The sequence below is a fragment of the Ostrinia furnacalis genome, unplaced genomic scaffold (assembly GCF_004193835.3).
Source record: "Ostrinia furnacalis isolate ACB-3 unplaced genomic scaffold, ASM419383v2 OfSCF5115, whole genome shotgun sequence".
Taxonomy (NCBI): domain Eukaryota; kingdom Metazoa; phylum Arthropoda; class Insecta; order Lepidoptera; family Crambidae; genus Ostrinia; species Ostrinia furnacalis.
Window position 1 is genome coordinate 32,576 of NW_021135354.1, and position 21,509 is coordinate 54,084.

At 38.4% G+C, this 21,509-nt stretch overlaps 1 protein-coding gene across 1 annotated transcript; it reads right to left on the minus strand.

The window, feature by feature from the left end:
* Positions 1-217: 217 nt before the first annotated feature.
* On the minus strand, positions 218-17,383 carry LOC114360653 (uncharacterized; the record flags this gene model as incomplete). The annotated part of the gene is made up of 2 exons (XM_028315407.1): positions 17,360-17,383; positions 218-571 (listed from the first exon to the last, which is right to left on the minus strand). Coding segments are annotated over exons 1-2 (378 nt in total), but the record flags the coding sequence as incomplete, so codon positions are not given.
* Between the last annotated feature and the right edge of the window lie 4,126 nt (positions 17,384-21,509).

Here is a 21,509-nt window from a genome sequence, read left to right on the forward strand (position 1 = left end):
AGTATTGTTGTTTATCTATCTATCTATCTATGTCAGCCTTTGGGTTCGCCTTCGAACATAGGCCTCCTCTTCAACCCTCCACCGACTTCTGTCCCTGGCCACACGCATCCAGTTCACTCCAGCCTGCTGCCGGATATCGTCTATCCATCGTTTAGTTAGGCGGTCTTCCCCTGCCGCGGGTGTTGTTGCGAGGTCTCCACTCCAGGGTTTTTCTGGCCCAGCGATCCTGGTTCCTCCGTGCAATGTGCTCTGCCCATCTCCATTTAGGGCTCTCAATCTCTTCCACCACGTCGCTGATCCTTGTCTTTTTTCTGATCCACTCGTTCCTTTTGTGATCTTGTAGGGAGACGCCAAGCATCTGTCTTTCCATTGCTCGTTGTGCGACTCGGAGTCTCTCAGCAGACTTTTCTGTCAGCGTCGTGGTCTCCATCCCATACACGAAGACCGGCAGTACACACTGGTTGAACACCTTGGTCTTTATGTGTTGAGCAATTTTCTTGGAGCGTAGAACATCGCTGTTTGCCCCGAATGCCGCCCAAGCTTGTCCGATGCGCCTTCCTACTTCCGCAACCTGATTCTCATAATCCAGAGTGATTTTGTTTATAACTCAGATTAATTAACATATAGGCTATAATTTATGACGATCTGTAACAAACTCACGCGGGTGATGCCGCGGGCAAAAACTAGTGTGATATAAATAAAGATTGACAGAACCCATAGTCATTATGGGCTCTTTCTGTGGTATTGATACAATATAAATCGTCCGATTTGAGTTTTTATGTAAAATGCTACTGTTCAAAGTTGAACAGAAGTGTAGTCTAAATTTTTGATGAGTCTGTACCAAAAGTCCTTACTTGTTTCATTTACCTTTTAATATCACTCTGAATCATTATCTTTTAATAGGTATCACTTACTTAGCCCGACGAATTAGCAAGCTGAAGTGGCAATGGGCTGGGCACATAGTACGCAGAACTGACGGCCAATGGGGCAGCAGGGTTCTGGAATGGAGGCCGCGTACCGGAAAACGCAGCGTGGGACGTCCACCTACAAGGTGGACCAACGACATCGTAAAGGTAGCAGGGAAGCGCTGGTCGCAGACCGCTACCAATCGATCAACGTGGAAAGCATTAGGGGAGGCCTATGTTCAGCAGTGGACGTCCTATGGCTGAAATGATGATGATGCTGTTCACGTGTGTCGGAAGGATTAGGATTATAAGGTTGGGATCGTTTGTCATTATACTTTATTTAATAAAACACCCTGTGCTCTAGCTATACGCATTTGATGTGTGTCATGAAATAAAATGTTGATAATATACTTCAATAATGTTTTATTAAAATGAAAAGTCACATGAGAGGCCTCATAAAAGCTTTTATCGCAAACGAAGTGAAGAATACGAGGTGAGTAATAAAATAAAATACGAATAGTACTATAAAGTCGCCGAGAATGTATTGGCTCAAATATAATAAGTACGAGTAGGTATCAGTTTGACTTAACCTTATTGTGACATTGCAAAAGTTATGCCCTAACTAATGAATTAAAAAATGTGGGCTGACACCGTACTATTGTTTTAACGAAAATGTTTGTCGTAGTCCAGGGTAGGTCTAAACGGTGAGCAAATAAGGAAAAATTGCGATGGCTTATTTATTGCCTTTAAGGCGGAACAGAGTTCGCGGGGTCAGCTAGTTAAATAAAAAGAAAAATGAAAATTAATTAGTTACTGTATTTTGTATCACGACCTTAAAAAAACATGGACGATAGCACATCAAGCTAAACCCAGTGGCGTTTTATCTCCTTTTAATACAGGTTTGTTGTCGACACTATAAGAAGAAGAATTAAAAAATCTAGCAGATTATAATATACCAAGGACAGGAAGGCAGGATCGACCGACGATCTGGTGATGGTATATGTAAGCACCTGGTTGCAGGCCTGAACGGTTCGGTCGTTGTGGAAATCTTCACGGAAGGCCTTTTTCTAGCTATCTTTTGGTTGAAACAAACGATGTAACTACTCGTATAACAATCACCCAGTCGTTTTCTTCATTTATTTCATTGTGTAAACCATTTATTATTGAGGGGATGTACTCATTATGTAGCCGTACAGTTAACGAATATATTTATACTAGCTTTCTGCCCGCGGCTACGCCCGCGTGGATTTTTGTCTGTCACAGAAAAACTTTATCGCGCGCGTCCCTGTTTCAAAAACCGGGATAAAAACTATCCCAACTAATATTATAAATGCGAAAGTAACTCTGTCTGTCTGTCTGTCTGTCTGTTACGCTTTCCCGCTTAAACCTCGCAACCGATTTTGATGAAATTTGGCATAGAGATAGTTTGAGTCCCGGGAAAGAACATAGGATAGTTTTTATCCCGGTTTTTGAAACAGGGACGCGCGCGATAAAGTTTTTCTGTGACAGACAAAATTCCACGCGGGCGAAGCCGCGGGCGGAAAGCTAGTTTATAATATTAGTTGGGATTAAAATCATTTTCGACGATTTAACATGCCATTTCTACAGCGATCGTCCTCATAAATCACTTTTATGAGGGGATATCGATGATAGCATTACCGATTAAACGGCATCGATGCATTCCGGATGCGATTGACAATTTGGCAAACTCGATAATGCGCGGAAGCATCGCTTTTGTGTTTCATAATGGCTTTGTTGCAGCGAAAATTGACGTAATTAACGAAAATTTTATAAAACTTCATGAATTCGAGATCCATTTTTAGTCCGATCCTTATTTTGTGGTGGGTGATGAGTAACATTGGCCTCATTGTTAGGTAATATGACATGTGAGACCGGCTTATTATTTTACTAAACATCTGCTAAGCAGATTGATTCGAACAGTAAGTACACAGCATATTAGGAAAGCATTGGGGGAGGCCTATGTTCTGCAGTGGACGTCCTATGGCTGAGATGATGATGATGATAATGATACAAGTAAGAACTTATGCCGAAACTCTATAGAAGTAAGTAGAGCTCCACTAATATAGATACATTATTTTTCCCATGCAATATAAAGCAGGCATTTGACTGCTATTACACCTGGATCAGAGAGATCAGTCTAGGATGGTATACTGTCCAGTAAGGGAAAGACAGCAGCAGGGAGTGAATTCCAGTCACTAGATAAAGATAAAGAAAAAGATACATTTATTTGTTCAAACATGTGTACATAAGGTGTTAAGTCAGCATTTAAAATGGTATCAACATGTCGTACCTTTGCGGTGTACAAATTAAATTAAAAATAAAATATCAATTACAGTAATACTGCATAATCAATCAAGTCAAATTAAAGTTAAAGTCAATGTTGCATAATCAGATGAAATGGAAAAAAAATATTAAGAAGTAAATCAAAATTTGTCACTTAGGAAGTCCGTCAGATTATAATAACATTTTTCAATTAATAAATTTTTAACCTTCATTTTAAATTCATACAATTCTATTTTTTTTATTGTTAAGGGGATGTTATTGTAAATTCTAGGTGCCATACATAATATACTTTTACTCATAAGAGCTGAATTTGAGGGGGGCATCCGTAGTCTTGAGTAGTCGCGTCGGTTGCGACTGACAACATCCTCTAAACGAATAAAAAGTGACGGATTGGCCTTAACAAACAGTACTATTTCTAAAATATATATTGACGGAAATGTTAAAATTTTATGTTTTTTGAAAACTGGCTTACAACTATCAGCCGCTTTCATTCCAAACATTGCTCGTATACAACGTTTCTGCATTTTAAAAATAATTTCTCTGTCAGTAGAATTCCCCCAGAAAATAACGCCGTATCTCAAATTCGACGCCACTAAGCCATGGTACGCCAAGAGCAGAGAATCAACGTTTAGTAGTGGAGCTAACTTGTATAGTGCGTATGCAGAACTACTCAACTTTTTACTTAGGTACTCAATGTGTGTCTTCCAGTTCAGTTGTTTATCTATGAATATTCCTAGAAATTTTGCACTGTCTACTTCAGAGATTGTCATGTTATTGTATATTACATTTATGTCAGGTGCAGATATTATTCTTTGTCGGAATTTCATAACTTGTGTCTTAGAAATATTTATTTTTAAATTATTATTGTCTAACCATGAAATTATTGATGTCAAAGAATTATTAATGTCATTTTCATAAATGTCAGGTCGCTTACATGCTACAGTCAGAGTACTATCGTCCGCAAAAAGAGTCATAGGGTTGTCAGTAGATCGAGGTAGGTCATTAATATAAATTATAAATAATAGTGGGCCCAAGACACTACCTTGTGGTACACCATATTCAACATGACGTTCATTTGATCGATATTCTACTTCCAGTTTCGAGTTAGTTGCTCAATTCAAGATTACTTCGTAAACTAGTGGCTGATGCAAAAAAAGGGAAACTGAAATTTCATAGTCTGTTAATACATTCGAACCTTAGTACAGAATAGGTACGATCGTGGTTCACATAGCTAGTTACTTTAAAATGCAATTTGTATGCAAATTTTTGAATTTAATCATTGAACAGGTGAGTCATTGAACACTGCAGACAATGATCCGCTTATTAATAATTAATTTGTATGCACAAGTGCAATCAATATTACGTCAATGTTGATGTCATACAATATGCAATATCCTGACCTGAGACACACTGAGAGCGAGTATTAAAATTCGTTTGACTCTAAAGCCGAAAAGCACTCTAATTAATTACGCCTTCATTCTAATTACATTACATAATCTTTACAGACTTCAGTGGGCTTCTCAACACTCAGCAGATTAGACAAACCAGTAAGTGAACCCAAAAAGTTAGGTGTATTTGTTTTTTAACCGATTGAGTCCCAGACGGCATTAATTAATGTCATAACAATTGATTATCTATTGTGTCTAGATTCGCGGAGCTTGAAGGATTAAAGGAAGGTATTACGAAGCTCATTGATGAGCAGACATAAAGAGTAAGATATTTATGTATAGGGCATGCGACACCTAGTCCTAGGTGTTAGGACTGTGCTTTACCAAAGCAGAGATAAGACGAAATGACACGAAACGTTATACAACCAACAGAATTTCGTTATTTTCACGGCTTGTGGCGTTCTCATACAACATTCCTACGCCCCACGTAAACACCCCTACTGTGTCTTCACCCTAAAAGCGAATGAGGCGATGATTAATCAATGCATATCAATCTTCACGAAACAATGTATCAGGTTTGTATGATCAGTTATCTCATTGAGAATCGATAACCGGTTGTTTATTAACAATAAAGGCAGTAAACCATTCATTGAGAGTCTGAGTCATTGATAGACTTTGTTTTCTAGTTCAAGATCTGACCTAATAAAATTGTTCTGGACTAATATCTAAATAGAGTTCGATTTGGGGATGGAATCCCGCTTAGGAAAGTGTTAGTATTAAAAATGAGCATGAGCACTTACTTTTCTTTCAAGTTACCTACGCCCGTAGCACTTTTCTGCTACGAAAAACACTTCTACAATTTGGTAATCGAACTAAGTAACCTTACCCCACTTTGGCGATGTGGTAAAATAAAGCAAGGATGTAAATATTGATAGAGTTCGCTGTCATGATTTCGTAGCGAAGGTGAGCTAGAGTCAAAGCACATGATGTCGCCTTATAGAGTCGCCGAGTAATCTTTGAGGTACGCAACGCATCGTGTGATTTTTAGCTCTCTACATTTTACATGTTACAACAAATTAAATACGTACGTATCACTTTAAACTGGAAATATAACTCAATGTGGCCTCACCACAGCCTTGCCCATCGGAATGTATCAGTTCAGCAAGGGAAACAAACAAACCCGTGTGTTTACTCAGATATGCCGTAGATCTATTTCAAACTTATGAAATGTAACATTACTTCGTGTTCTATATTTAGGACTATATTTATCACCTGTTTCAAAATGTGTTAAAGTTGTTGCTATGCGGCTTTTGTTATTGAATTCTAAGGCTGAGTTGCACCATCATTTTAACCGTGACTATAATCATAACTAGTGGTTTTTGAATGGAGTTTGATCGACTTTTGACGTTTGTCAATGTTAAAGTAAGATGGTGCAACTCAGCCTAACTTCTGACCACGGCGTTACCCTTGTCACCCCTTAGCATATGAGGCTTTTATCGAGTAGGTACCTTGTAACTCTTACTTTACATTCTTTGACCTGCACATTAATCGGCAGTCCATAGGAATGTTCTTCTCTTTTAATCAGCTTTAAAGTTTTTTTTTTGACAAAAAGTTGCAGCTATGAATGTTGCAATTTGGCTTAAAGGGATGTCCCATTCATACAATTTCGGCTAATTTCATAATTTTAATACACTCGTCAGCATACCCAGCTTCAAAGATATTGAGTGAAAATAAAATCAACTTTGTACATTCGTTTCGATTACACTTTTTCTTGTTTTTTTCCTTTATAACGCTTTGAAGCGATTTTTGTTTAGGTTAATAGACATGGAAAGATGATGCTCTAAATGTGGAACTGGTTTTTATATCGCTAAGATGAAAATTAATTGTACGGTCTGCTCTCAGTACGAAATTGAATTGCTGAAATTGGTACAACTTGGAATGAACAAAACTTAAGCTTTTGTTTCAGACAGAAAATGTAATGGGATGAAATATAGAGAAAGCATCATTCCTCATATTACAGTAAGGCTTTGATAAAAAGTAACACCTAAGTTGTTTTTGTTTCTTGTATAAGCTAAAAGGACTGGTAGACCGAAATCGACAAGGTTGAAGGCGCGTGAAAGTAAAATAATCGCGTAGAAGTAAAATAATGATGTACTATCGGGGACTCNTCAGGCGGAAGAGTCCCCGATAGTACCTGAAGTATTTTATTTCTGCAAAAAGCCGTACGAAGGACCAATAATTCTACTTTTGTTCCTACATTATTTATGCTCTTTAAGCCAGACCAGCAGCTGCTATCACTTACAACTAATTTAATCGTAGTATTGTAATTTTGTCGTAGTTACCGTAGCCGAAAGCGGCTTGGGAGGATAGATATTTATTATTTTTATTTTTGTTCAATTAACCTTTGAATAATAAGTTACCGAGAAGGTACAAAAGGTACAGATTTAGCTCGAAACTGGTTGGCATTTCTTTCATCTCGCTCACTAGGCATTTAGGTTCGTAAGCAATAATGCGTTAGTGCCTATTATAATAAACCACATCCACACGGATGGATTTCACTACCATGCACGCTGCGGTTTTGAATTGAAGCTTGGGTTTGAAAGTAAAACGTGTAGAAAGTTTTGTGCAACATAAGTGCTATGCCCATCTATTGCCATGGTGTAGGTATGATTCAGTACCAAACGCAAATTCATACAAAATAACCCATAACGACACGAAAAAAGACGAAGATGATTGCTGAACTAATTAATGCCGTCATTGCAGTTTTAGCACTTCTGGTCGCTGTCAGCTGCCTAGAGCGAACTGCGATCCTTCGTCCAATAAAGTTGAATAGAAGTATACCAACGCGTGGGATGTCTTGTTGGTTGTCCTATTAAATAAATAAATAAATAAATCACTCGTGAAACGTGTATCACACTTGAAACTTGTATCACACGCGCAACGGATTCCCGCTCGTGTGTTCACAACAAATACTGAGATCATCCGCCGAAAGTGCCACTCGTTCCGAGAAGTGCTAATATCCCCGCAGTATCGCGTGTTTCTTTTATCACAAACAATCTCTTTTAATACAGAACTAAGTAATTGCTTCGAAAATAACCCTAATTAGGTAGTTAGAGTTGAGGTACTAATACAGAAACTAATAGCTCGAAGAAACCAATAATAACCAACTTATTAGGACTATAATTGACTGAACATGATCCTTCATTTGATGAAATCTAGCCTTGTTTCGCTTGCCTGTTATTGTAACTGTTTGACCGCAAAGCTACGAAACCACTAGTTATAGAGTAATTTTATGCCCGTATTCACAAACGATGCTTGATTAGGTCAAGCAGCAAATCGAAGGCACAGCGTTGAATAGAACTCTGTGATTGGTGCGTGTGTCACAATGTGCGTCCACGTGTACTGTGAGACCTCATATAGGAATATTTTGAGTCCCGGGAAAGGACATAGGGTAGTTTTTATACAGGTTTTTGAAACAAGGACACGTGCGATAAAGTTTTCACACAAAATTACACGCCGGCAAAGCCACGGGCAATAGTTAGTTCAGTATAAATGAAGACATTGCGGGTTGCTTATAAGTACTCTGTTGTTCAATGCTTATCCAATTTGCAATTTTCAACTGGTGAAGAATCATCAAAAATCTCTCTAGCTGATGATTGACTGGTAACTCTCATTGCATCAATCAGAGACATGATGAGAAAACTCTCAGGGCATTAAGGATTTCCCACAACATAACTAAAACTAGCACCATTACGTGAAATATCGAAACGAGCTGGAATCGTTCTCGAATAGTTCGGCGCAACTGTCGTTAGCGAGATTTATTCAGAGCTGCTCAGCCAACTAAGGTGAGGGTGCTCACGAACAGTTAGAAAAATGTGAACATGTACCTTTTTTTTAAATAATATTAACTCGAATCATTTATTTTAGACTATTTTATACATTAGTAGAGTGAAAATAGGCCAACACTTGTAAAATTAATCTCAATTTTAACTAACATTATTATTTACGCTATATCAGCCAAACCCATTGCGTCGTAAAGGGACAGTCTATAAACATTACAGCCTTTTTTATTTGCGTTCGTATTATAAACTTTTTATGAATAAAAAAATAACTCAAGCCAAAAGATATTCGAATTTCAAAAATGTATTTAAATCTTATTCTGAAACAAAAGAAAAACTTATCGGATTTTTTTTTCTTGGCTTTCGCGGTAAACGAAATGTTTAAAAATAGGCACACTGGCAGTTAAAAAATTATATCAAAAATATTACTGCAATGTGCATGCACAATGCACATCTAGTTGATGATAATGCGACAATGCAGATTACTAATGGCAGTATAATGGTTTCCTGCAACATGAAGTGTGTCAATGCTAAATAACTCGGCCACGAGAAAATTCCAGACTTTATTAATTCCAATTCATCATCATCAATCTTTTGAAATATTTTAGTTACTTGCACTTACAGAGCAGGTATCCATCCTAGACTGCATGTCACTTAACATAAAGTGTGATTGCTGTCAAATAACTGCTTTGTTCTGCATAAAAAAAAACTTAACTTCATTGACTAAGTGCCCGAGCAACTGCACGCAGGAGGATTTACTCGTAATTAATGCTGCTGACAAAGCCACTCTTGTAGCGGAGTTTTGGGCTGACACTGTGTAGGTTTGTTGTCGACACGATAAGAAGAAGAAGAATTGACTAACAGGATTATAACACTTCTTCCACGTTCCTACTTCCCGAATAAAATTGACATTCCAAAATGAAATTCTAAATTCCAGACACAGAGAATCTTGAAACAAAATGAAGATTTATTTGTGAAACTTCTATCCTGTCATCGCAGGTGGTTTTCCAATACAATAAGCTGGAAGCTCCCGTGGGAATGCGACGCGGATTTAATTTAAACTTTCGTATTTTTACTTCCAAGGTACTCTGTTGGAGCAAGGAGATAGCTTTTTAGGTTTTTTAGGGTTGTTATACGAGGGCGGCACTGAAAATTTCGGGAATCAAGGAAGTGAAACAACATTACTATTTAAAAATATATTTATTGCTTTTTAAAGTATTCTCCGCGAAATTTGACACATTTTTCCATACACGAAACCAATCATTGAAGCAACCATTGCATTCGGAAGTTTGGGTCTCCAAAATGGCCGTTTTGTAGGCTTCCACAGCTTCTTCAGGTGATGAAAATCTCGGACCACGCAATTTATTCTTTATTTAAGGGAAAGTATAGAAATCATTGGGGCTTAGGTCGGGGCTGTACGGCGGATGGACTAATAATTCTATGTTTTCTTGCTCAAAAACTCTTTTGTTCAGTGCGCGGTGTGAGAACTCGCATTGTCGTGATGGAGGATGATGCGGCGGTTGCAGTTCTCTTTACGGAGTTCAGAAACGACCTGTGGCAAACAAATGCTAGCATACTAATCTGCATTAACCGTTCTTTGTCCCCCAAGAGGAATAGTCGCAAATCACATGTCGATCTTCTTCAATCAGCTTACGCACAGCATCAACGTTTTCTTAGGTGACTGCAGTTTTTGGACGACCTTGACGGGGATCATCACTGAGCTTGACACGTCCACGTTGAAATTCAGGAAACCAGCGATAAATTGTGGTTTTGGATGGGGCTTCATTACCAAATGCAGAAATCATCCGGTCAACACACTGTTTTTGTGTTAAACCACTTCAAAAGTCATAATAAATCATCGCTCTTGAATTTTCTCGAGTCAATTCCATTTTCTTAACGACTAAACAAGTTTGACAAGACCTTGTGATACGACCGAGAATCTTTTTTTAAATAAATAAATGGTATACGATTTTTAAAACCCTGGAGTTTGCAATTAAATAGATTTTAATATGACTGGAACAGTGGAAATATTCCATTCCCGATACTTTTAGTGCAGCCCTCGTATTGGATAACAAATGGGTAATGCTAAACTCTAGCCATATTAACACCTGTCATCCGCTTTGCATTGGAGCGAACTTGATCATAACTTCGACTTACTTCTTTATTCTTCTGATTACTCTGTCTGTTTTTCTGGGACTCATGATAACTGTGATTGGATTTTGCAAAATATTTTAGAAATAGGATTATGGCCTTTAGCTAGTACTGCCTTTATAATCGACTTCAAAAAAGGAGGAGGTTCTTTCTTTTAATTTTAGATTTGGTTATTATTTTATAGGCAACCCTAACACAATAATGGTAGGAAATGAATAGGAATAAAATAAATTTAGGCAACGACTCGATGGAACGTTCCAAAACTATGTGTGTAAGTTTTTTGGTTTCAGTTTCATATTTTAGTAGAAACTCTATTTACAGACCAACGTGTTTTCTAACTTAACGAGTTCTAATTAGAGTTGAAAGGAGAACAACCACTTTCTATGAAGCGTTGGGCCCAGTACTAAGTTATTTGTACAGCTACAAATTTTATGTCGTTTTTATGCCTTCATAAACTATGTAGTTTATTATTGTGTTTATTTGAGGTTGCTAACTAGTGTCATTCTCGAGAAAACTAAATTAGAAAAAAACTAGAAAAAATGTTACTTTTATACAAAATCAAGTCGTCAGTTACCCAAATCGCAAGCAGAATCCGTTAGAAATAGCATAAAATGTTATTAATCGATAGTTTTATTTCTTCTTCTTCTTTTAATTAGTTTTAATTCAACAAGCATTCGCAACAGTCTCATCCTTTAGATCCTTTAGACATACTCTCTAATCTGTGGTCTCATCTGTGATTCGCAAGTGACATTGCTGCATTGACAGATGACAAAACGAATTATTTTCATTCATTATTTCATTCAATCATTTTAGTTTTGTCATCTGTCAGTACAAACCTTCTTAAAGATCAAATACACTGAATTGTCCCACCCGTGACATTGACAGGGGGCGCCACCGTCAATACCGGATCGCTGGTTCCGATTTTTGCCATGTTAGAAACTATATAGTTGAACGATGGTGGCGCCCCCCTGTCAATGAGTTTGGTGGGACAGTATAGTGTATTGAGTCTTTAATCGATTGACTTTAACGTTCCATTTTACGTTATCTTAGATTAAATCATTAATTCGTTTTTATTATTGTATACGACTTACGACATCAGTTAAAATTATCATTTTTACTCATGTATGCGTAAAATACTCCCTAATGTATGCGTAATATAATATCAAAAACCTACCAATGTACAACTCTGTACAAACTAGGGGCCCAAAATGGTTGTTCTCCTTTTAATGGTTAGAGCCAAAGCACACGATCCGTTGCGGAGCCGCACCGCAAAGATTTCGGCGTACTATCGCGCGTCGCGGTGCCGCACCGCTCGTGGGCCCGCCACAGATATTTCTATGACTGTAATGTTTCAACCACACCAACGCGTGCAGTGGGTCTAGACAAAGTGCCATTATAATCGCAAACCAGTCGAAAAGTGGTCGAAAAGCCCCTTTTTTGTATGGAATTTGACGGATTCGATTTTCGATTCGATCAAAAAGTGCGTTTTGTCTAGGGGGGCAGATCACCACCGCCGGCCCGATCAAAGGTCAATGACAGGTCGCGTGAACTGTCATAGGTCGCGCGACCTGTCATTGGCCTATGATCGCGCCAGCGTTGCACGCGTTGGTGTGGTTGAAGCTTTAACTACGCAGCGACACCGCTCCGGCGTCGCACCGCCGCCGCAACGCATCGTGTGGTTTCAGCTTTGGCTCTTCGACCGTTTGCATAGCGGTTATTTCACCGACCCAGTGTCCTATTTTAATGCATCTGAATAATTTAGAGAATTTACTTGTTAGTTCTCGTAATAATTAGGTTAGTTTAAGGGTTAAGTTTAGATGTAACTAAAATATTTTCATCGATGTCGGCTAAAAATAAACTAGAACATTTATCCTCAGTTTTGTTATACTATTGTTGATAGGAAATCCTAAGGCTGAGTTGCAGTCCGGTGTTTTTAAATGGAGTTCAACAGAATTTTTGACGTTTGTTAAAAAGTAAAAGAAAGATGGTTGCTTTGGTCATAATATGACCAACTTGAGCTGCCACAGGCATCAGTTAGGAATATTCCTAATTGATGATGGCTGCTCAAGTCAGATACCAAGGCCAGGAACTCTTATTGACATTCTTTCTACCGTGTAACCTGCATCGTCATCATCATTTCAGCCACAGGACGTCCACTGATGAACCTAGGCCCCAATGATTTTCACATCGTCCGGTTGGAAGCGACCTGCATCCAACGCCTTCCTCCTACCTCTAGGACGTCGGTCTACATAATAGAAGAAAAAAGAAAGGACAAAGTTCCAGATTTTTTTAACAAAAAAATATTACGGTCTGCCCATTCCCATCACACAATTCGATATTATTGAGGGCACGTACATTATTATAATACCGCTATTAATCACTCAAGATTTATATTCAAGCTGCCAAAAATCACCCGCGAACAGCTGTGAGTAGAGATGAAACGGATATCCGGTAACTATCCGGTAGGCCGGATATCCGGCCTAAATTTACTATCCGGCCGGATACCGGATAGTAACTCACTATCCGGCCGGATACCGGATATTAAATAAACTTTTCATAACTTCAAATGATAAAAAATATTTCAGCACTGGAGTATTGTGTGGCAGAACATTATACTATGTAGAACTGAACTTTACGAACTATTGTATGCTTGACTACGTCAACTGCATGGAGAGATATGACGGTAAATATAATGACTTGTATGTGGAATATAATTAACTTTTTTTAAAAAATATAACCGACTTCAAATGCGTGAACACAAAAAAAACTAAAAATTAAAAAAAATTGATAATACCTATTCAACAAAAAAATAATCGTTCAAATTGGTTCATAATTGGCGGAGATATTGCGTATAAAAAAGTTCATCCCCAATTTTCCACCCTTGGGGGTCAAATATTTTCTTCAAATTCGCATGAAACCACCCTTTTGATAATACCTATTCAACAAAAAAAATATCGTTCAAATTGGTTTATAATCGGCGGAGATATTGCGTATAAAAAAGTTCATCCCCAATTTTCCACCCTTAGGGGTTGTTTTTTTTGAGGTATTACCTATACGCCGAAAAAAGATTTGTTCAAATCGGTTCATAATTGACGGAGTTATCGCGTAACAAACATAGAAAAAAAAAACATACGGGTCGAATTGAGAACCTCCTCCTTTTTTTGAAGTCGGTTGAAAACTACGACAATTTCTTATTAATAAAATGAATAACATTAATCTTTGAGGCAAACATCAATAAAATGGCTTATAATAATAATGACGGCTTTTATTTAAAGTTCAAAAAGTTACTAAAAAGCCGTATTAATTAAGGCCTTTAAAAAAACTAATTTCTTTTTCTGGGCTATTCACTCTAATGACGAATACATAAATACACTCAGCGGCACGGAATTTGGCCCAAGCCTAAACAACCAGATATGAGGGCAAATAGGTGTTGTATACCTAAGTTTCGTGTGACATGTTAACAGAACATTTGTTTTTGTTAATTTAAGAGGCTAGATTAATAAAAAAATGCGTCTGTTTAACTTTTTTGACTCTAGAAACGCATTTCGTTGTTGGAGCGTAAAGAGTACGGGTAAGTTTAAATTCGATATTAAATGTTGTAAGGGTTTGGCGTTTTGTTTTTTGTTTTTAAATTAATCTTAGGGTTATTCTCGTTTCCATAATTTGAGAATAATGTCCATTATTTCAGCTCAAGTTGCTCAAATAGTGCTGCTTAGAAGTCCAGGGCGTATACAGCGGGAGATGGCTGAAACTTTCAATTTATGGCGTACAAATTTAAGATACACGTTAAAAAGGCATGACCATACCGCCTTTTACACAAGAAGACCAAAAAGTGGGGAATGAAGGTGTAAATCAGCGCGCGATGACCCGATTATCGTGCTTGCAATATCAAGAAATCGGGTTCTCACTACGTTTGAGATACGCCAGCGTAGCGTTTACAAACAACAAGCCTAGTGAATGTCAGTGAGTACACAATAAGAAGAAGGATGGAGGATCATAACCTGCATACTCGAAGACCAGCTCGAGGACCAGAACTTTTCCGATACCTTCGCGAAGTGCGACTTACGTTTTCTAGAGAACATGCAAATTGTACGTTAGACTAATAGACACGACATGCAACGAGACAAGGGGCCAACTATCCGGCCGCCGGATATCCGGCTATCCGGCCTAGCAGCTGGCCGGATATCCGGTATCCGGTATCCGGCCAAACAACTATCCGTTTCATCTCTAGCTGTGAGTCCTAAAATTAAGGTGTCGAAATATAGGCTTAGCGCTTAACTGAGTCAGTTCTTGAGGTAGGTATGGGAGCGGTACGGGGGGGTGTCGCGGATGTCGAAGGCACGATGCCCATTGACCGGAGCGCGTCGGAGCGCGTCGGAGCGCACTTACACGGCCGTAAAGAAAACAGTATTTTATTAACAGTTCTTAGAGTCGTAATTGCTTTCAACTGATCAACTGACATTTCAATCCGGACGGATGCGCGAGCATGCGTCCGCATTTTTACGCTGCGCTGCGCGCCGACTCGCGCCGTTCAATATGATTCCTGCCTAAGGCTACGGCTGGATACTGACACTCCTACTCAGGCGATGACGGAACGCCGTGTAGGTTTTAGTGGGTATACCCCGTACTATTCAGGACGGAACAGCGCCGAGAGTCCCACACATTACCCTATCCCCCGGCAGTGGTGACGGTGCGCAAAACATTTCCTACGCGACAAAAAAAGGGTGTTTGTGATATCAAATGTCAGCGCGACTTCATATTTTCAGATTTGTATGCTCTGTCTCGTCAATATCAATGTCGCCCCTCCCGTGTCGCTGCAATACCTCAGCTACTGACTCGGTTAAACGCTATATCTATAGTAGACTACCGCAACCACTCTATCTCGTTAAAAATAAATCTATCGAAAATGTATTACAGAACCGCGTGTTTCCAATGATTCATCAGCTTTGGTGGCCCGAGAAATTTTGACGCCTACATTACTAACGTACCATTAAACTACCAGTGCAAATTCAATCTTATTTTCTCTGATTAAGGTAGGAAGTTCAATGAGAAAAGATAAAAGCACAATGCATTGAGCAAACAGTATTCGGAAACTGAACTTTATGGAGGTCGTGTAAACAGTAGTTTTGGCTTGATGACGCAGAGTTCACGAGGAAGGTAATTTAATGATAGGTCGATGACAGAGGAAAGCTCGGCGAATTTTTTCGCAACTACTTTTACGAGTATGTGGGTTTGATACTTGGCTATCATATAAATAGAAATAAATTAGTATTATTTTGTTGATGTTGAAAAACGCAATTTACGCGCTTATTACTTTTTTTCAGTAATTTTAATTGACAAAAGAAAGAGAATTCTCTCTTCTACTATTCTATGGACCTCAGTATCTTAAAGTTCTGTTTTTAATCTCCACATCTTAGTTCAAATTTATTATTCATTATCACCATTTCAGCCATAGGACGTCCACTGCTGCTGAACATAGGCATCCCCCAATGATTTCCTTTGACCGGTTGGTAGCGGTCTACATCCAGCGCCTTCCTGCTACCTTTATTAGTTTGAATTAGTTAATACAAGTTAGTGTAACTATTGATTTTTAGCATTTACAAAAAATATGTGACTAATACTGAAAAAAGTATCTTCTCTCATAAGAAATAAATTAAACTATTGTATTTTAGAATAACTTTTTCATAAACAGTTCCATTGCATACCTAAGTAGACTAACAATGACAGTTTTCTTTCACAAAATCAGAATTAGAATTGACAAATTCAGTGGCACTAACTTTTCCAGGTCTCAACTCCTAACAGCTCTTGACGAATATTCCAAAATAATTTTTACTTCAACTAAAACAACAAACAAGAAAACTTGAACAAAGACAGTTGCGAAATAACGGGGCATTTCCGAGACAAATGGGTGAAGACTGAAGCCCCTTGGAAGTTTACCTGAGATTCGCTGTAAATAAATATTAAGGGTGTTTGTTGGAGCTCTTATTAATGGCACTCCATTATTTTTGGGTTCTGCTGAAAATATAATGTGCTCGATACTTAAGGTTTGAAGTGATGCGAGCTAAGCCAGCTCAGCTATGTTCAACACTTATGGATACCTACACTAGCTTATGTCTGCGGCTTCGTTCCAACGAATATGGGTTTGTCACAGGGGCCTTCAAATTAAGAAGCGTGAGGAAGAGCTGCACTGCGTCTGCAGCGCTACTAATGGTTTTCATACAATTTCTAAAATGTGCAGCGCGCCACTTACATTTACGTAGACGTGCGGCTATTGTGTATCTAGAAATCTAATAAAAACTAGTAGTGCCACTTTCTTCTTGTTAGATGGCGCCCGATCCTAGAGATGTGTGTTTATGTTACTCAAGAATCATGTAGCTTTCTTCTGTCAGTGACAATTTTCCAAGCAGTAGTGGACGCCATTTGGCTGACACAAACGAATGATTTTTCAATCTACCTATTTCCAAAACGCGCTCCTATTTGGCTCAATATTATCGTAAAGCATTTTTTATGTGGACACGTAGAACATTTCATCACCTTGTTGAATGGATAAGAACTTTTTTAAAAAGCACGAGCTTTTATATTATTTCATCACGACTTTACATAGACGTACACATTAACAGATCAAACCCAAACATGTACTAAGTGCGAATGTGAAATATTTTAGTGGACTATACATATCTGGAGCCTGACAGTCGACACAAAGGCACTACATATTTGGGATAACAACCTGCGGCGGGCGCACATGTGAATGGCATCCCCTAATTCAACATACCATGTCGGGCCTCTCATTTCTCATTTTCACTGTCAACACTATACTAAGACCCTGTACATAGTTATAGTATAGAAGGCACTCTCCATTTTGAACGTCGCAGACTTTTAGGCCGATATTATGTACTTTAATCGGGTTATTAATCAGTATGTACAGTACGAAATACGGAACACGGAAAACGCAGCGTGGGACGTCCACCCACATGATGGACCGACGACATCGTAAAGGTAGCAAAAGGTAGAAGGTGCTGGACGCCGGCCGCTACCAACCAGGCAACATGGAAAGCATTAGGGGAGGACTATTCCCACCTCTCGTTCCCACCACTGCAACTCCTGTGTAGCCAGGATCTACAGTTTGACCGCCATAAAAACCCAACCAAGAAGGTCTTTGTCCGGGGGAAAGTTAAACTGTCATTGGACCCGCAACGAAATTAATCAGAAGGACATAGGAGGAGTTCGAAATTAAGGTTCGAGGGGAGGCCTATGTTCAGCAGTGGACGTCCTAAGGCTGAGATGATGATGATGACAGTACAAAATAACGCACGTCATTACACCAATTTGGTATCGACTGCCAAAAAGTTTGTAGTTTACGGGGACTCTATTTAGTACCTAGGCAGTGCAGCAAGACGTGTTTATATTGTTTTGATTGAAGAACCTTACTGATCCAACTAGTCACTTCTACGTGCTATGTGACATGCCCATTGGAACATAAGCTTGCAAAACCATTTGCAATTGCAAATCCTACGTCAGCGATTTTAGTTCGTTTACGGATCTTCTCAGCTCCCACTTGTATCTTCCTTACAATCGTGAGTCTACTGTCGTGGTTTATGTTAGTGTTTTCAGTGATACTTCGCAGTTAGTAAGCCTGCCCAAAGTTAGACAGTTCAAACGATATGTTACATACAAAAGATGTACTCGTGTCAAATGCCTAGTTGTTAGCGTGAAGAGGTAACAGACAGACTGACAGAGTTACTTTTAAATCAAGTACAATTAACACCATCATAGTCACAGAATGAATAAATAAATAAATATCCTTGGACATTTTACACTGCGCTTCTAGTCCCAAACCAAGCAAAGCTTGTAATATGGGTACTAGACAACGGATATAAACATACTTAAATACTTTTTTTTTGTAAATACATACATATTATACATAGAAACACCCAGTCCAATACAAACAAATATGATCATGCACACAAAACTGTGCGGGAATTGAACCCGCAACCTCTGGAATAGTAGTCCGTTTCGAACCACTACACCAAACGGCCGACTACCGAATAACTCATTATAGTGTGAAGATTGTGCGTAGACACTTGTTTAGATTGGATCGTCGTGATCGTGAACAGCTGTAAATATGACTGAATTAATGTGGGAAACAAACAAATAATTAATTGCCTATGACATCGTAACAACGGAAAAGATTTCGAACATCACGATTATTAGTCCAGTCAATAAAGCATTATAGATGGAAAACTGTAGAACACAATTTCTGACTTCAGGACTTTATTTAGACTAGTTAGGAGGTGAACATAGCAAAAGTTCCCGCCCTTAGCCCTTGAGCCGGCGGGGAGAGGGGGGTTTAAAGGTGCCACTTTTCGGTTTTTCGCTTAATCCTCGGAAACTATGCGTCCTAGTGACATGACTACTTTGAACCAAAAAAAGCATATTCAATTTGCTACAGATGAGATAGACAAGTTNCGGGGACTTTTGTTATGTTCACCACCTAACTAGGCTAAATAAAGTCCCGAGGTCAGAAATTGTGTTCCACGGATTTCTCTCTACACCGTCGTTAAGGCATTCATTGACTGGACTATATGAATATTTCGTTCGTTTCAGCCAATGACGTCTGTTGGACAAAGGCCTACCCAAGGATTTCCACGACGACACCGGTCCAGCACTGCCTGCAGATTGATTTGGATTGATTGAGATTTCATTTAGATTGTGAAAAAGAAACATTTACCCACGAATGTACTCTAAGATTGTTTTTTTTTTTTATTTGACAGGAGGCAAACGAGCAGACGGATCACCTGATGGTAAGTGATTACCGTCGCCCATAGACACCCGCAGATCCAGGGGCGTTACAGGTGCGTTGCCGGCCTTTTTTTATTCTAAGTTTCATAACTTATGAAACTTAGAATAAAAAAAGTTAGTTTATGAAGATAATTTGAGCGTCAGATAGAGTGACACCCAAAGTAGCCAAAAAGTTCGCAACACGTCTTTGTTACAATTGGAATAAGGTTGTGTTGTCAACTTTGTGGCCACTTTGGGTGTCACGAACTATTTGAAGCTGGAAAGTCAAAAAAATAAACATAGCACTCTATGTAGTTGTAAAAAGTGACATTTTGCAACAAAAATGCGTAAGCCTGTTGTGCTGTCAACTGTATAACCCCATAAATAACCATGACATCATCCCGCATATCATCAAGGGCGAAGTCCACTCACCATGTGTGTTCCCTAAAATCAAGATAACCTCTGAACTTAGGGATTTCGTCTGGTGACCCAAATAAAGGGACTCTTTTTAATTGAACGGTTAAACTGCTTGTCATGAGACGACTTAGCAAACAAAACGAATCTAATTATTACGACGCAACTACCATACTTAGTTTAGCTCATAATATGTGTTAAAATCCTATGCAATTGTTTACAGAAACAAACAAAACAGATATTCAAACTCCTTCATTAGGGGCCGTCCATAAACGCCGTCCGTCTACAAAGTGGACCGACGACCTCATAAAGATAAGCAGGAAGGTGCTGTATGCAGGCAGGCGGTCATTATGAAAATCATTAGGGTACAGGCCTATGTTCAACAGTGGACGTCCTACGGCTGAAATGATGATGATGATGATGATAAAATGTTGCTTTATTTTAATTCCTACGCTAAAAATTATCCATTTGTATTTAATGCCACTATGCAGTCCTAGTTTAACTATTACGAGAAAAACTCATTTTTGCAGTTTTCATACTAGTTGCTATTCAAGTAGCCATAAGAGAAAAATAATACAGAGTACATAGGCTTGTGATACCTTTTTAGAATTTCAATTAACCAAGAAAGTTTTTAAGATAATGGGCACGATGGTCTTCCTACATTTTTTTTACACGATGGCTGATCAAAAGTGCAAGACAATGAATTAATTTTTCCTTCTCTTCTGCAATTTCTTAAAATTTTCATACTTTCAAACTAGTTTGTTGAACTTTGATCTTTTCTTTTGATAGCCCAACTATCCCTTGTGATAAGGAAAAAAACTAGATTGAAAAGTATCCTCATTTGTAGAAATGGCATGAGAAAAAGTAATCGCAGGTGGCAATTTTCTAAAAATGCACAAAAACTTAAAAATCTTGAAAACGGTGATATTTTTACTGGGGTCAAAATTGGACGTTAGGGAGACCATGGCGAGGCCTATCGATGGTTACAGGGTTATCCATTGTTTTTGGGACACCCTGTATTTACCTTGATACAAAGAACTTCGCAATGTTGTCCCAATAACAATATTTAATAATTGTGGTTTCACCAATACATTTAAATTTCATAAACGGCGTATTGGCGGCAATAAATGGAATATTTGAATGCAATAATGCAATTTGTTAGTAGTTTAATTTGGAATTTCCTTGACTTCATCCCCATAAAGTGGTAGAATTTTCCTGTTATAGTCTAAACTCTTCATAATATACTACTCCACGTAATACCTATTTGAATTTTACTACACCACACACACAAATATGAACTAATAAGTAATTCTTAAAAATCCTTCTCTTAAACCTGTTTCCGATAGAGGTAATGATTATCTTCTTCTTCATAAATAAGTAAGTACTCGTAATAGAATCAATTAAAACATTGGGTCTATTTTCAGGTTTCTAAATGCTTTTTTTACGTTCGGAGCGTAAAAAAGTAAGTAACATTTAGTTACCCTGCGCGTAAAAAAGCATTAAATGCTTCTTGTTTCTATTCCATACTTTAATATAACTATTGGTTACACAAACGTCTACTGTCACTTGTTATTCTTGGACAATCTATCACGGAATTAACGCGAACATTAACACTAGTTAACAACTTTTAATTTACGAGTAGAAACAATTACAGCTCCATTTATAACGATGTCACGGCCTAATTAAACACATTTGGCCAATTAGCCCTTGGTAGGGTCTGGGAAACCCTT